Here is a 13,739-nt window from a genome sequence, read left to right as displayed (position 1 = left end):
CCCCCCCCCCGCCCGCTACGCGCTTTCAAGCGGCGCGGTACCATCTTTTAGCGCCAAACCCCAACCCGCCTGTTGCTGGCAGGAGAGAGGCCGGGTTTGTGGCGGGGGGGTCTGGCGCTGCCAGGATCTGGCTTTGGTTCCGCTGGGGATCGGGGCCGGATTCCCCTGGCAGAGGCCCCCCCCCCCGCTCCGGTTCGGCTGGGGATTAACCTAGTGTCTCTTCCCCCGCCCACCTCTCTGCTGCTGGTTAATTTCACGTCCTCTTTCTCTGCTGGTTCGTTTCAACCCCGCCCTTTGATCTCCATTGTCTGCCGCCAGGGGTGAGAGATGCGGTGAAAGGGGCCATTTTCCTCCCCTTACTGCTGGGGGGGGGGGGGAGAAGAATGAACCCCCCCCTCCAGATCTTGTGTTAGCTAGCGGCAAAATCACCCCACCACCACCACCATTTCTCTTCCGTTACTCCGTAGAAGGGGGTATTGTTCTCCAGTGTTAGGGGCTTTGCCTTATATAGGCTTTCCCCCTCCGAAAATTTCACACTTGCTCTCCGGGGTCACCCTACCCAGTGTGTAATGGGTTTTAGCACCGGGGTGGGGGGGGCGACCCCCCCTGCTTGCTAGATCCGGAGTGAGGCCTTTTTCCTCTCCTCGATCCCCTTGCAAACTTTCAATTACAGTGTTGCCGTTGGGGTGAAAAAAGGGACCGTAAAATGTTGCAATGGCGGGGAGAGAAAAAATCTTGTTTCAGTAGCAAATAAAGAATGTTACTTCTGGCGCCAAACCGCCCATCCCCCTCCTCCTTTTCCCTCCCCACCCACCATCTTCCCCACCTCTTTGTCTGCCGGGCCCCACATGGCTGGCTGAAGGGCTGGCTTGATTCCTCCACCTCCTAGAGCTCTCCGCGATCCGTGCCCAGCCCGATCCCTTCCCATCCGTCCCGCAACGCCCCGCCACTCCGGAGTCAAATCGGATCTCCAGTTTAAGCTGAGACACACACCACATCCTTTGTGCCTGTAATGGCCGCCTTTGCACAGCTGGGTGGGGGGGTTTCCAGGCGGCTGCTGGCGCTAGACACTGAGGGACTTTTTGTGCCTAAAGAAGGGCCTGTTTGCAGCTGGATGGCTGCAAAATCCACCCCCCCTCCCCCCCCAGCAGTTGGCTGGATCAGGCGCTGGGTTTCTCCACCTGGTGGGGTGGATGGGTGGACAAAGAGACTTTATTTTAGCCCGGGCAGAGCCAGGAGCATCCCTGCTAAATGGACCCATCAGGTTTTATTGCTTCGGTGGAAGCATCTGGGTTGCTTAAGAGGCCCTGAATTTTTTTTTTTTTTTACTGTAGGGATATTTCCCCTCCTGCATCACATGCCTCATCCCAAGCCCCACCCAGCCTCACCTCTGCCTGACCAGGTTTGCCAGGCTTTATTCTGCGCTCGGTGTGGCTGGCAAATGGGTGCCAGCCCCACAGCCAGGCGATATATCACAGGGGTGCTCTGGGGGGGGGGGCACCGATCTGCCTAGATCCCGTATATGGAGATCCAACCCCCCCCCCCCGCTCATGCTTTAAAACTGGCGTCTCTGCCGTGCCAGGGTGGGTGGGTGAGGCTCTAATGACACCCAGCCCAGCAAATTCTTGCAGTGAGACCCAGAGCTGGCTGCTCTGTCAGAAGATCATGACCCCCAAAATAATCGGTTTGTATTGCAGCAGCTGTGTCAGTGGTTCTGAAGCGAGGAGGTCGGGCGCTGGGCCGTGCCGGGGATGTTTGGGCAAATGTAAAGCAGATTTTTCTGCCCCTCCCAAAGAGCCTTCCTGGCGCCTGTTCGAGCCATTCAGTTTCTCCATCTGGAATCACTCTGCATTTGCACTAGGGTCCCTGAGATCAGAATCCAGCCCTGAATCCGCTGACTCGGGGTCTGGCTACACTGCGTATTAAAGCTGGGCTCTGACAGGGCCCAAGTCCCCCTGCCGTCCACACGCAAATCACTCTGACCCGGGTCAGCCAGCACTCAGAACCTAGGACCCTGCTAGGGGGCGGCTCAGAGCCCCAGTCCAGCTGCGGCTCTAGTCCAAGTCATGTCTTTCTGCAGTGTGGACGCGGTCCAAGCCGCAGCCCCGAGTCAGGTCTGTGCAGCGTGGACGTGTTAGCACGGCTGTGAGCCCCCAGCCATGGTAAGCCCAGGTTTACCATGCAGTGAGGATGCTGAAGCATGACCGAGTCCACAAGCCTGGGCTCCCGCAGCCCCGGGTTTACAATGCAGTGTAGACGCAACCTCAGTGACCCTGGTTGTAAATCCAGATCCACTCCAGGTTGACACCAGAGTTGCTGAGATCAGTGCAATTTGGCTGCCACCTTCCTCACTGATCTATGCTGGGACTGGGGGTGGATTTCCTGATGCAGTGACCCATGGTGCCAAAAATGCCTGGGATGTTGAAGGGGTCAGCTTGGCGGCCCTTGTGTTGTGGGTGGGGTGGTGGGGGCTGGGGTGGAAAACAGATGTTATCTGTGACAGATGCTCTGACACACTGCTTTGTCCCAAGCAGGCTTGGGGGTGGGGGTAGGCTCGACTGGGGACAGAAGTCAGTGACCCCACCTCCCTCTGCGCCCCCCCTGCTCTAACCCACTAGACCCCCCCCTTCCCTCCCCGAGCCCAGGCATAGAACCCGGGTGCCCGGCCCCCCCCCCCCCCCCCCCCCCCCCGATCTAACCTACTAGACCCCTTCCCTCCCCGAGCCCAGGAGCGCTGACACCTGCTGTGGCTGAGAAGTGGCTGAACAGAGCTGAAGCCGCCAGCCTGCAGCAAGCGGGGGTGGGGAATCGTCTCTTAGGCTCAGCCGGGCGCCATCTGCTCTTTGCTCTGCTCAGAGGCGGGAAGCTGGATTTGCATTGGGGCTGGGGGAGGGGCGTGTAATGGGGTAGAGCTCAGTGGGGGTGGGGGGAGGGGGCAACCAATCCCACCGCAGCCACCAGCACTGTCATCCCTGCCACGGCTGAATGCTGCAGGGTTCTAGGGCAGGCACGTGGCCAGGGAGCACTTCGGGCGGCAGAGGAAATCTTAAAGCAGTAGCAATTGTTCCCTGCGTGGCTGGGTTTGGCCATCGCTTCCTGGCGGGGCAGAGCTGTGGCTGCTGCTGCTGGCGTTGAGCAGCCCTGGCTGAGGAGCCCAGGGCGGTGGGGGGGGGGGGCGTTGCGCTGGCTCAGGCGTCACTTCCCCGGAGCTGGGACCGAGGGGACGAGTGCCCGGCCCACCTTCCCTGGCAAGGCAGAGCAGAGCCCTGTGGGAGCTGAGACCACAGCTGAGCGTGGGGAGGGACAGGGACTGCTGGGGTTTCTCTCACCCCTGGACAAAGGGTAAAGCAGCCCAACCGGGAGGCCGCTGCTGGTCAGAGGGTGACCCTGGGGGATTTACTTTACCACAAGCCCCGGTGGGGGTGGGGCGAGAGGGCTGTGTCCTGGGGGGGAGGGGCAGGGGGACAGGTTCCTTGCATATGCACACCAGTGCCTGCCTCTCCTCCCACCCCCGCGTGTCCCAACCTCCCCAGCGCTGGGGACACCAGAGCACCAGAGATATGGCTGGGGTAGGACTAGCTTTGGTGCGGGGGGGATGGACCCTACCCTGATTTTCCCCCTCCCCCCATGCTCAAGGGGTCTCTTCTCACCCCAACCTAGGGATGGGCACAGAGGGGGGAGAGGACCTCATAATACCCCCCCTCCCGGGGGTCAGAGCAGCACCTCAAACTTTCATGGGGTCCCTCTGCCACTAGGGGGCAGTCTGGCCTGTGTGGTGTGTTGCTTCCCCCACATGGCTGGCGGGGGGGAGGGGGGGGGATGTGCAGTCCTAGGGGAAGCCCCTGTTTCTGGACCAGGCTGTGATCACCTGTAGGGGGCGCTGCTGGCTCTGGCTGGCTGCGCATGGTGGGCGTGGCACCATCATGTGCCCGTTGTATGCCGGGGACGGCAGAGCTAATGGGGGCTGTGCCAGGTGGGGCTTAGATGTGGGGTAGCCCCCATTGGGCTGGCAGCTGCCGCGCTAGCTGAGTTCCCCCCCAGAGAAGAGCAGTGTCCCCTCAGGGGAGGGATGGCTGTTACAGGAGTGGGGGGAGGCAGCCGTCCCAATGACACCCCCCCCTTGCTGTCGCCCCTAGTTCTGGGAGGTGATCAGTGACGAACATGGCATCGACCCCACCGGCACCTACCACGGCGACAGCGACCTGCAGCTCGACCGCATCAGCGTCTATTACAACGAGGCCACAGGTACTGCTGGGTGGGGCACATGACACCCCTTTACCTAGGGAGCATTGGCTGGTCCGAGATTCCCCCCACAAACACCCATGGTTTGGTATGTGGAGATTGGGGTGGTCTGAGTGCTCCCCCTATAAATATACATGGTTTGGTCTGGTCCCCCCTACGTGTTCCCATGGTTTGAGCCAGTCCCCCTACCCTATATGCAGGGAATGGGAGAGTCCAGGGATCCTTCCCCACAAATACTCTGTGGCTTGGTCCTGGTCCAGGCTGTTCCACTCCCCATGCCGTGTGTGGGTTGGTCTGATCGAGGGCACCCCCCTTCTAGATGCCCCAAAGGCTAGGCCCCCCCCCTTTCTTCCTACATGGCTGAGACCAAACCGTTTCAGTGCATTAGCATCTAATGGCTGCGGGGATCCCTCTGCACTCATGGCTTTGAATCAACCCCAAATTCCTCTTCCTGGATAACCCAGGCCCCCTAAGACCGTCCTGCTGCCTCTTGGTTTGATTGACCCGTCCCTGCTGAGACTCTTCTCGCTCCCCCTCTAGGTGGTAAATATGTCCCTCGCGCCATCTTGGTCGATTTGGAACCAGGCACCATGGACTCTGTCCGTTCCGGTCCCTTCGGCCAGATCTTTCGACCAGACAACTTCGTCTTCGGTAAGATTCCCATTGTCCCTCCGTGCCGTGTCTGCTGGGGCCCTGGGGTTGGCTGTGTGTGACTGTGAATTACCCAGCAGCCACTTGGGTTGGGTTGCGTCAACCATGGCACCAGTGGTTGAGACCCCCGATCTTGGCCCATGTGCAGCAACAAAAGTGGGGTCGCGTCTAGAGTCTGAACCAGAGTTTCTAGGCTTCGTCTACTCAACTGAGTCCAGATTGGGCCTAGTAGCAACCTGCAGACAGTCCCCCCCCTAAATTTTGGAGTGGCCAGCGGGTTATGACTTTGAGATGGGCCTTGTCTGATCTGGGGGGGTGGGGCATGTGCGGGGGGACCCAGCTGACTTCAGTTGACTGTTTGGAGCTAGAGGTGCGTCCCTCAGCCGTGGCCACATTCGCAGAGCGGTGGCCTGTTAGGTTCCCCTCCTCTAACAATTGGAGGCCACTTAAATGCCATAGTAACGTGGCATCTTTCTCCCCTCCTCCCTCCCCCAAATATCTGTGAGCCTAACTCAACAGAGGACCTGATGTTCCTCTTAGACCATTGGGGGAATTGGCACGTGTCCCCCAGGGGACTCCATTGGAGGTAATTTGGGGGCATGGCTGGCCAAGGAACAGCTGGTTCCCCAGTGCCTTAGCCCAATGCTTGTGGCTTCTTCCCCTCCACCCCACCCCCACAGGCCAGAGCGGAGCTGGTAACAACTGGGCCAAGGGGCACTACACAGAGGGGGCCGAGCTGGTGGACTCTGTGCTGGACGTGGTGAGGAAGGAGGCAGAGAGCTGTGACTGCCTGCAGGGCTTCCAGCTGACCCACTCTCTGGGTGGCGGCACCGGCTCGGGCATGGGCACGCTGCTGATCAGCAAGATCCGGGAGGAGTACCCCGACCGCATCATGAACACCTTCAGCGTGGTGCCGTCGCCCAAGGTCTCAGACACGGTGGTGGAGCCTTACAACGCTACCCTGTCTGTCCACCAGCTGGTGGAGAACACGGACGAGACCTACTGCATCGACAACGAGGCCCTGTACGACATCTGCTTCCGCACCCTCAAGCTGACCACCCCCACCTACGGCGACCTCAACCACCTGGTCTCGGCCACCATGAGCGGCGTCACCACCTGCCTCCGTTTCCCTGGGCAGCTCAACGCTGATCTCCGCAAGCTGGCCGTCAACATGGTGCCCTTCCCTCGTCTCCACTTCTTCATGCCTGGCTTTGCCCCCTTGACCAGCCGCGGCAGCCAGCAGTACCGGGCCTTGACCGTGCCGGAGCTGACCCAACAGGTCTTCGACGCTAAGAACATGATGGCGGCCTGTGACCCCCGCCACGGGCGCTACCTGACCGTGGCAGCCGTCTTCCGCGGCCGCATGTCCATGAAGGAGGTGGACGAGCAGATGCTGAACGTGCAGAACAAGAACAGCAGCTACTTCGTGGAGTGGATCCCCAACAACGTCAAGACGGCCGTGTGCGACATCCCACCCCGCGGGCTCAAGATGGCCGTCACTTTCATCGGCAACAGCACGGCCATCCAGGAGCTCTTCAAGCGCATCTCAGAGCAGTTCACCGCCATGTTCCGCCGCAAGGCTTTCCTCCACTGGTACACGGGCGAGGGCATGGACGAGATGGAGTTCACCGAGGCGGAGAGCAACATGAACGACTTGGTGTCTGAGTACCAGCAGTACCAGGACGCCACGGCCGAGGAGGAAGAGGACTTCGGGGAAGAGGCTGAAGAAGAAGCTTGAAGCTTCACCCGCCACCATAAACGCGCCCGCACAAATTAATTTTTTTTTTAAAAAAAACAAACACCCACATCGCATCATGTTCCAATTTTCTTTCTTTCTTTCTTTCTTCCTTCTCAACTGTCTTCTCCATCCAGGTTCCTCCAGGGCTGAGCTTACGCCGGTTCTGTGATCTCCCATGTAAACATCAGCTTGGGCATCGGAGCGAGAGATGCCACTTCTGCCGTCTCTCTCCGCCCCTCATCTGTCTTCTCTTCTTCCCCAGCACTAAGTTATTGTGAGGTTCTGTCTCCAATAAAAGTCAGATCCCCTTTCTCTGTAACTGTCTACATCCAATGGCATCTCTCCTCTGCTCTCTCTCAAAGAGGGAGTTTAAATTTTGCTGATTCTTCTCAGCCCATGCTCATCTCGCTGAGGTGTTCTTCAGGGATGGGAGAAGATGGAGTGTGGGGATAACAGAGGGCTCGGTTGGATTGTCTAAGATCTGAAGTGTAACCAAGGGATGTGCAAGATTAAAGTTCCCAAAGCAGGGTTGATAGGTTGTCCCTTCTTTGGCCCAGTGGCCTAGCAACCTGGAGCCAGGTTGTGAGAGAGAGCTGACTTCTTCCTGCTCTGGCCTTTATTGATGGAGCTTCTCGCATGTAGCTGTCATCCTGTAGGTAGCATCTGGCAGGTGTCAAACTCTTGTAGCAAAACCAGTAGAGGTGGGAGCTGTGAAGTGGATTAGCAGGAACAACATAGGTTGGTTTGTGGGAGCTCCCCCACCACTGGAGAAGGTGGGGGATGTGAGGCAGGTCTGGACCTGAGGAAGTCTAGTTGATTGCTTCTTAGACTGAGCAGAAGGTAGGAAGAGGTGGCCCTGAACTGGTTAGACCTTGCGGGCAATTAGATCACACCAACAGCTGAGGAGGAAGGTGAGAAGCAGAGCAGGCCTAGCAGAAACATCTGGCCCTACTTAGGGGAAGGAGATTCAATTTGCTTTTGCTGTTAGCAAGTCCCTCTGCTGCGCCTTCCTCCTCAAGGAGAATGAGCTTGTGGCTGAATGCAGTGGGACTTGGGGGAGGAGAGTCTAGTGGAGGGGAGAAGGGACAGAACCCAGGAGTCCTGCCCCCCCTGCTGGGGGAGGGGGACTCCAGGACCCCCAGGGTTAGATTTATGGGTCTGCTACTTGGGTGAGAGCTGCTCGGTCAAGGAACTCCTTCCCCCTCCTGGCTGGACGTGAGCATGTTTGCAAAGCTGTAGGAGATGCTGGAGCCCTGGGACAAAACCCCCCTAAACCTGTCTCTATACGACCCTGCTCAATGTGTCCCATTTGAAGGTCCCACCCACCAGGTGTGTGGATCTAAGTTCTGGAGCTGCCTGGCCTGCCCACACCCTCAAAGGGTGCGTCCCTGGCTTCCCCTAGTTAATATGCTTTCTGTTGGGGGGTCAGCCCCCAGCTTTTCCAGGCGGGGGCATCCCTCCCCTTTTCATTTCCATTCCTGCCCCTATGCTGAGGATTTGGCCCACAGATTTTATGGGGGGGGGGGAAGATTCTCTTCCTTGTATCAATTTGGCCCCAGATCAGGGGACCCCCATACCATCCATCTCCCCCGGTGCCCTAGATAAGTCAACTGAGCCATGTTCTCCAGGGATGAAAGGGCACCAAGCCACAGAGCCATGGTTCAGGGAGCTGGTCTCTACCATCTCAGCAGCTTTGGGGAAAGGGTCAGTGCAAGCCATGCGGCAGAAAGGAAAATCTCAGTCTAGGGCCCCTCATGCCCTATCCCACCTGACTCTCATTTCTTCTCCAGGTTGGGGGATGGTCCTGCTGGAAGCAAAGTGAGAGAGGCCCTGAAAGCTGGTTACATTGCAGTCAATGGACTGCAGGGAGGGGGTGAGAGCTGGGGCGGGAGGGGGTGCAGACCTGTAGCTGGGGAGGGGAGAGGCTGTGAATGTAGATTGTCCCCATGCCCATGTTCTCTGGGGCTCAGTTGTACCCCAAGGTCCTGCCACCGGGAATCAACCCCCAGCTCCCACCAGCTGAAGGGAGACAACTCAGCCCTGGAGGAATTAAAGGGGAAGAGAGTTGGGGGGGGGGGGGGAGAAAGAGACCCCCACGGATGTGGGTTCCAGCTGGCAGGTGACAATACAGCTGGAGGTCCCACCCGGTCTGGCTTCAGCTCAACTCTGTCCTGTCTGGCTCTGTCTTATCAGCTTGGTATCTTTTTTTTTTCCTCTCGCCTTCTCTATCTTTCTCTTGGTTTTTTTTAACTGCTTTTTTCATATTGAAAAGACGACGTTCTGCGAAAGAATAAACCAATTTTTTTTAAATTTTCCTGACTGTGTCCTAGCGCTTTGTGTGGGCAGGGGGGACGTGACCGCAGACGGAGGAGCCCCTGTGCCCCTCAGCACAGTAGCTTTAGGTGTCAGGAAAACTGCCCCAAATCACAGCCACTGCCCCTGAGTCTTGCTCCCCTCACCCCCAGCCCTGAGCTCCCCTCTCCCCAGCTCTGCTGGTGCCCCTCATTCCTGATGTGCAGCCCCTGCTAGCCCAGCCGTGGGGTTCTCTTCCTGCCCTACAGCACTGGTGCCCCTCACTCCTGACCCCCTGCTAGCCTAGCCCTGTGGGTTCCCCCCACCAGCTCCTGCTACCCAGCTGCCTTACCCCCAGCCCTGGGTTCCCCTCCCCCCCCCCCCCCCCAAGCACTGCCAGTGCCCCTCACTCCCACCATGCAGCAGCTGTGGGGCAGGGAAGTGCTGCAGGGGACGTGGCCAGGGGATGAGCTCATTGCTGGGGGCGGGGGGGGGGGTCAGCTGTGCCACGTGGCAGGGAAGCAGCAGGCGGGAGAGGAAATATGCCCCCCCATCCATTTCCATCGCCTCACCTCTGCCTTTTCTCCCACCCCCCCATTGTTTCCTTTCCCTCCACTTCCTCCCCCGCCCAGGTTAAACAAGGGGGCCGTGGGTCAGGAGGGAGGAGCTGGGGCAGACGGTCTCTCTCCCCCCAAATCATTCAGCCGGGTTTGTTCAGGCTTTAACAGGTTGAATCTCCAGCTTTCTGTCCCCAACCCCCCAAGCGAATGAGGAGCCAGGAGAACGGGGCCGTTCACACACTGGGGCGTTTAATGGTCTGGGGGTACAAGTACCAGCACAGGGGGTGACACATACACAGGCTCACTTACAATCAGGGGGGCAGAGAAGGCACCTTCATGCACCCGTCACATTCGGGGCACAGGATGGACACACAGAGAGGGGAGGGGGCACAGGGGCCCTGGCCCAGCTTCCAGGACCCCCCCAACCCCTTCCTGGGCACAGCCGCAGGGCAAGGGGGGATCGGGCCCCCTTCTGCCCTGGGTCTGGCAGGGGGGAGAGACATTGTAGGAGGTGGAAATGTGAGACGGGGACCCCTAGTGGTGGAGGGGGGTATAGCAGCTGGGGGTCTGTGTACAGATATGAAGCTTTTCCCCCTCTAGGGGGCACCAGCCACAGAGCAGTGGCTGGCTAAAGGGGATGGGGCACAGGGCCTTTCCCCTCTAGGGGGTGCTGGCAGTGATCCAGCCCTGGGGTGGGGAGGGAGGCAGGGGCCTGGCCGCCTTTCTCCTCTAGGGGGCCCTGGCTCCTAACCTGCCATTCCAGCCAAGTTGGCCCAGCGGGGGGGGGGGGGGGGGCAGAAGGCACAGCTGGTGGGGGGGGGGGGGGGGGGGGTGCGGAAGAGTTTACTTTGGTCACAGTGAGTGAGTGAAAATCAGTTTCGGCAGCGGAGGCGAAAGGGGGCACTGGCTTGAAATCCCCTCTGCCCCCTTTCATCCTGTGCCCCTTAGTGGCAATGAGATACCTACAGCTGCATCCCACCCCAACTCTCCTCCCCCCGTGTCTACCCCCCATCCAGAGGCGCCGCGAATGCTGGATCCTGGGGGCTATGCCCCATCCCCTCCCCAAAAGGGGTTCACTCCTGTCTTTTCCTGACCCACGCCTGGGGCTGGTGCTACGGAGGAGCAGCTAAAGCATTTACAGCCCTGGCTGGCCATGAAATACCAAACTCCAGAGCTCCCGGCAGCCGCCAACCGGCCGACCTGACATTTCACATCAGTCCGATTACCTTCTTGGCTTGCTTCTCCGACCCGGCTTCAGCAGCTGATATCTTACCAACGCCGCACGGTAGAGATGTGCGGCAGGTGTTGTTTCGAAGCTGGGGCTGTCGGCTTTCAGCCGGTATCTGACTTTTACTTGTGGTTTTAGCCAAAAGAGAGAGATGAGCTGCTAAATCCGGGCTGGTGCAAGGGAAAAGGAAGCCCGAGGGTTCTGAAAACGCTGGGGCTTTAAGGTGAGATATCTCAGGCTGCATTAGGAGTAGAATTAAGAGGTTGGTGGCATTGAAAAGAGGAAATCCCAAGCTTTCCTGCAGTATAAAGGGTTTGTTTCTCACTCTGCGGCTCTTGAGAAAACAGACTTCAAATCTGCACCTCCTGAATGACAATAAAGACATGGCGCCCGCCGTTCCAGAGCTGGAGGTGATGGAGCATCTCCTTCAGGATGATCTTGGATGTGAAGAGATGACGGAGCGAGGGGGTGGGTCTGTGGGGCTGATCCCCCAGGAATACAAGGTCCAGGCGAGGTTAGGGTGGTGTGGGAAGCAACCCCCCCCAGCTCTTCAGGGAGGGGGAGAGGTTGGGGGGCTGGCGAGGGTACACAGGAGGTGGCATTGACCCACGGGGCTCAGTGGCTGGTGCCCTGCACATCCCCCCCTCGGGGGCAGCCAGCATGAGGGGGGGCCTGAGATGCACACACAGCAAGGAGAATGGGGGGGGGGGGCTCAGGGACATGCGCGGCTCGGTGCAGAGCCCCCCTGACTTCCAGCGACTAAGACATTCGCCCCGGCTTCTTCTGACTCATCTGTGAGCAGGAGGCAAAACCGACAGGGGGAGCAGCGTCAGCATGTCGCTCCCAGGAACCCTGATCGCAGAACAGAGTCACGGACGCCTCTGGACCCCCTAGCAATGGGGGAAGGGAGTCAGGGAGAGAACCCAGGAGTCCTGGCTCCCAGTCCCTCCCCCCAGCCCCCACTCCCTGTCCAGAGCCAGAGGTAGAACCCAGGAGTCCTGGCTCCCAACCCGCCCCGCGCTCTAACCACTAGACCCCACTCCACTCCCGGAGATGGAGAGAGAACCCAGGAGTCCTGGCTCACCCCCCCCAACCACTAGACCCCACTCCCCTCCCAGAGAACCCATGAGTTCTGGCTCCCAGCCCCTACTGCTCTAACCCCCAGGCCCCATTCCCCTCCCAGAGCCAGGGATAGAACCCAGGAGACCTGGCTCCCATTCTCCCCTCCCCGCACCGCTCTAACCACTAGCCCCCACTCCCCTCCCCTCAGCTAGAACCCAGGCACCCTGGTGCCAGTACCTGGGAGATGCTGATGCCGGTGAGTTTCTCCACAGTGTCCGGGAGTTTGCTCATGATTTCCAGCACCTCCCCCGTCATCTTGGCTGCGCCCACGCCCTCGCTCCCACTCGACACCATAGTGATCTTCTTCACCGCGCTCAGCGGCTTGCTGATCTCCTCCGCCACCTGGGGGGAGGGGCGCCACGCCGCTCCATTATTGTAGGGTCTGCCTTAAGTGCTGGGGGCTGAGCTGGGTTATCATCACGGGGCCTCCCATATGGGCTGGGGGCTCTGCACACTGATTTGTTATTGTAGAGCTGGGGGCCAAGCAGGCTGGGGTGTTATTGTAGGGTCTCCTGTAAGGGCTGGGGCTTGTTATTGTAGGGTCTACCTTAAACGCTGGCGGTGAGCCACTTTGCTAAGGCTTTCCATAAGGGCTGGACGGGTTGTTTTTGCAGGGACTCTCGGGAGGGCTTGGGCTAGGCTGCTTTGTTATTGTAGGGTCTCCCAGGGAGCTGATCCTGCCCTCCCCCCGCCCTGGCCTCACCTGGGGCAGCTTCTCCAGCAGCATGTCGACCATGGCGGCGTCCTGGTACTGCTGGAACGCCTCCGCCTTCTTGGCCATCTGCTCGGCATCTGCCCGCGCCTTGGCTTCGATGGCGAACGCCTGCGCCTCCCCCTTCACCTGCATGGAGGGGGGGGGCGTGATCAGTGCTGGGGGTGGATAGCACCCTGCCCACCACTGCCGTCTCGGACACCTGGGTCCCATCCCAGCCTCCAGCCCCCCTAGGGGTGAGAGCCCTGCGCTGCCGTCCCGGACACCTGGGTCCCATCCTGGCCTCCAGCCCCCCCAGGGGTGAGAGCCCCACGCTGCCGTCCCGGACGCCTGGGTCCCATCCGCGTTGCAAGGCTGGGAGGGGCGAGCGCCAGACTCACCCTCAGGGACTCTGCTTCAGCCTCCGCCTGCATGAGGTGCTGGGGCGGGGGGGGGGGGGGGGGGGGCGGGGTCACGGGGGCGGGGGGGGGGGGGGGGGGGGGGGGGGACGCTGAGCGGAGAGGCTGGGAGCAGGGAGCTGGCAGCAGAGGTTTGTGGGGAAGGAGGGTGCTGAGGGGTGAGCAGGGGGTTCAGGAGAAGGAGCGGTGGATAAGGCTTGTTGTGTGGGGCACAGGATGGGGGAAGGGATTGGAGCGGGGCACTGGATGGGGAGGTGAGGAGTGGGGCAGGGTGCTGGGGGACGGGATCGGAGTGGGGCGTGGGATGGGGAGGTGAGGGGCAGGGGGAGGTGCTGGGGGAGGGGATCGGAGCAAGGCACGGGATGGGGAGGGGGGGGGGAGGGGGGGGGGATCGGAGCGGGGCGCGGGATGGGGAGGTGAGGGGCGCGGGGCGGGGTGCTGGGGGAGGGGATCGGAGCAGGGCACTGGATGGGATGGGGAGGGGTGCTGGGGGGTAGGGTACTGGGGGAGGGGATCGGAGCAGGGCGCGGGATGGGGAGGTGAGAGGCAGGGTGTTGGGGGGGCGTTGGGTGAGGGGGTGGGGATCAGAGGCGGGGCACCATGTGCGGGGAGGCAGGCTGAGGCTGGCAGGGAGCCCCGGGGGGGATCGGGGACGGGGCGCCAGGGTACGGCCGCAGACCCAGCTGGGAAGGGGTCGCGGGGCGGTGTCCAGGCCGGAAGCGTTCGGCCCAGCTGGGTCTCAGGAGTGGCTGGAGGGCGGCGTGGGGAGAGGGCGGCTGGGGGGGGGGGGGGGGGG

General features: G+C 60.5%; 2 protein-coding genes across 2 annotated transcripts in view; one reads left to right on the top strand and one right to left on the bottom strand.

The window, feature by feature from the left end:
• Window positions 1-8,945, top strand: part of TUBB (tubulin beta class I) — a 9,497-nt gene extending 552 nt beyond the window's left edge. Inside the window, exons 2-4 of the mRNA XM_026660963.2 lie at window positions 4,137-4,245; window positions 4,783-4,893; window positions 5,574-8,945. Of these exons, the coding sequence (XP_026516748.1) occupies window positions 4,137-4,245; window positions 4,783-4,893; window positions 5,574-6,631 (1,278 nt within the window). The 3' untranslated portion in view covers window positions 6,632-8,945. The remainder of the gene's footprint in view (window positions 1-4,136; window positions 4,246-4,782; window positions 4,894-5,573) is intronic.
• Window positions 8,946-10,307: 1,362 nt separating this feature from the next.
• LOC113408158 (flotillin-1-like) overlaps window positions 10,308-13,739 on the bottom strand; it is a 14,578-nt gene continuing 11,146 nt past the window's right edge. The window contains exons 3-6 of the mRNA XM_029913772.1: window positions 12,926-12,969; window positions 12,537-12,674; window positions 12,011-12,175; window positions 10,308-11,503 (exon numbers count right to left, since the gene is read on the bottom strand). Of these exons, the coding sequence (XP_029769632.1) occupies window positions 11,471-11,503; window positions 12,011-12,175; window positions 12,537-12,674; window positions 12,926-12,969 (380 nt within the window). The 3' untranslated portion in view covers window positions 10,308-11,470. The remainder of the gene's footprint in view (window positions 11,504-12,010; window positions 12,176-12,536; window positions 12,675-12,925; window positions 12,970-13,739) is intronic.

The sequence above is a fragment of the Terrapene carolina genome, unplaced genomic scaffold (assembly GCF_002925995.2).
Source record: "Terrapene carolina triunguis isolate 2854851 unplaced genomic scaffold, T_m_triunguis-2.0 Scaffold907, whole genome shotgun sequence".
Classification (NCBI taxonomy): domain Eukaryota; kingdom Metazoa; phylum Chordata; order Testudines; family Emydidae; genus Terrapene; species Terrapene triunguis.
Note: the sequence above shows the minus strand (reverse complement) of the source record. Positions and strands in the feature narration are given on the sequence as shown.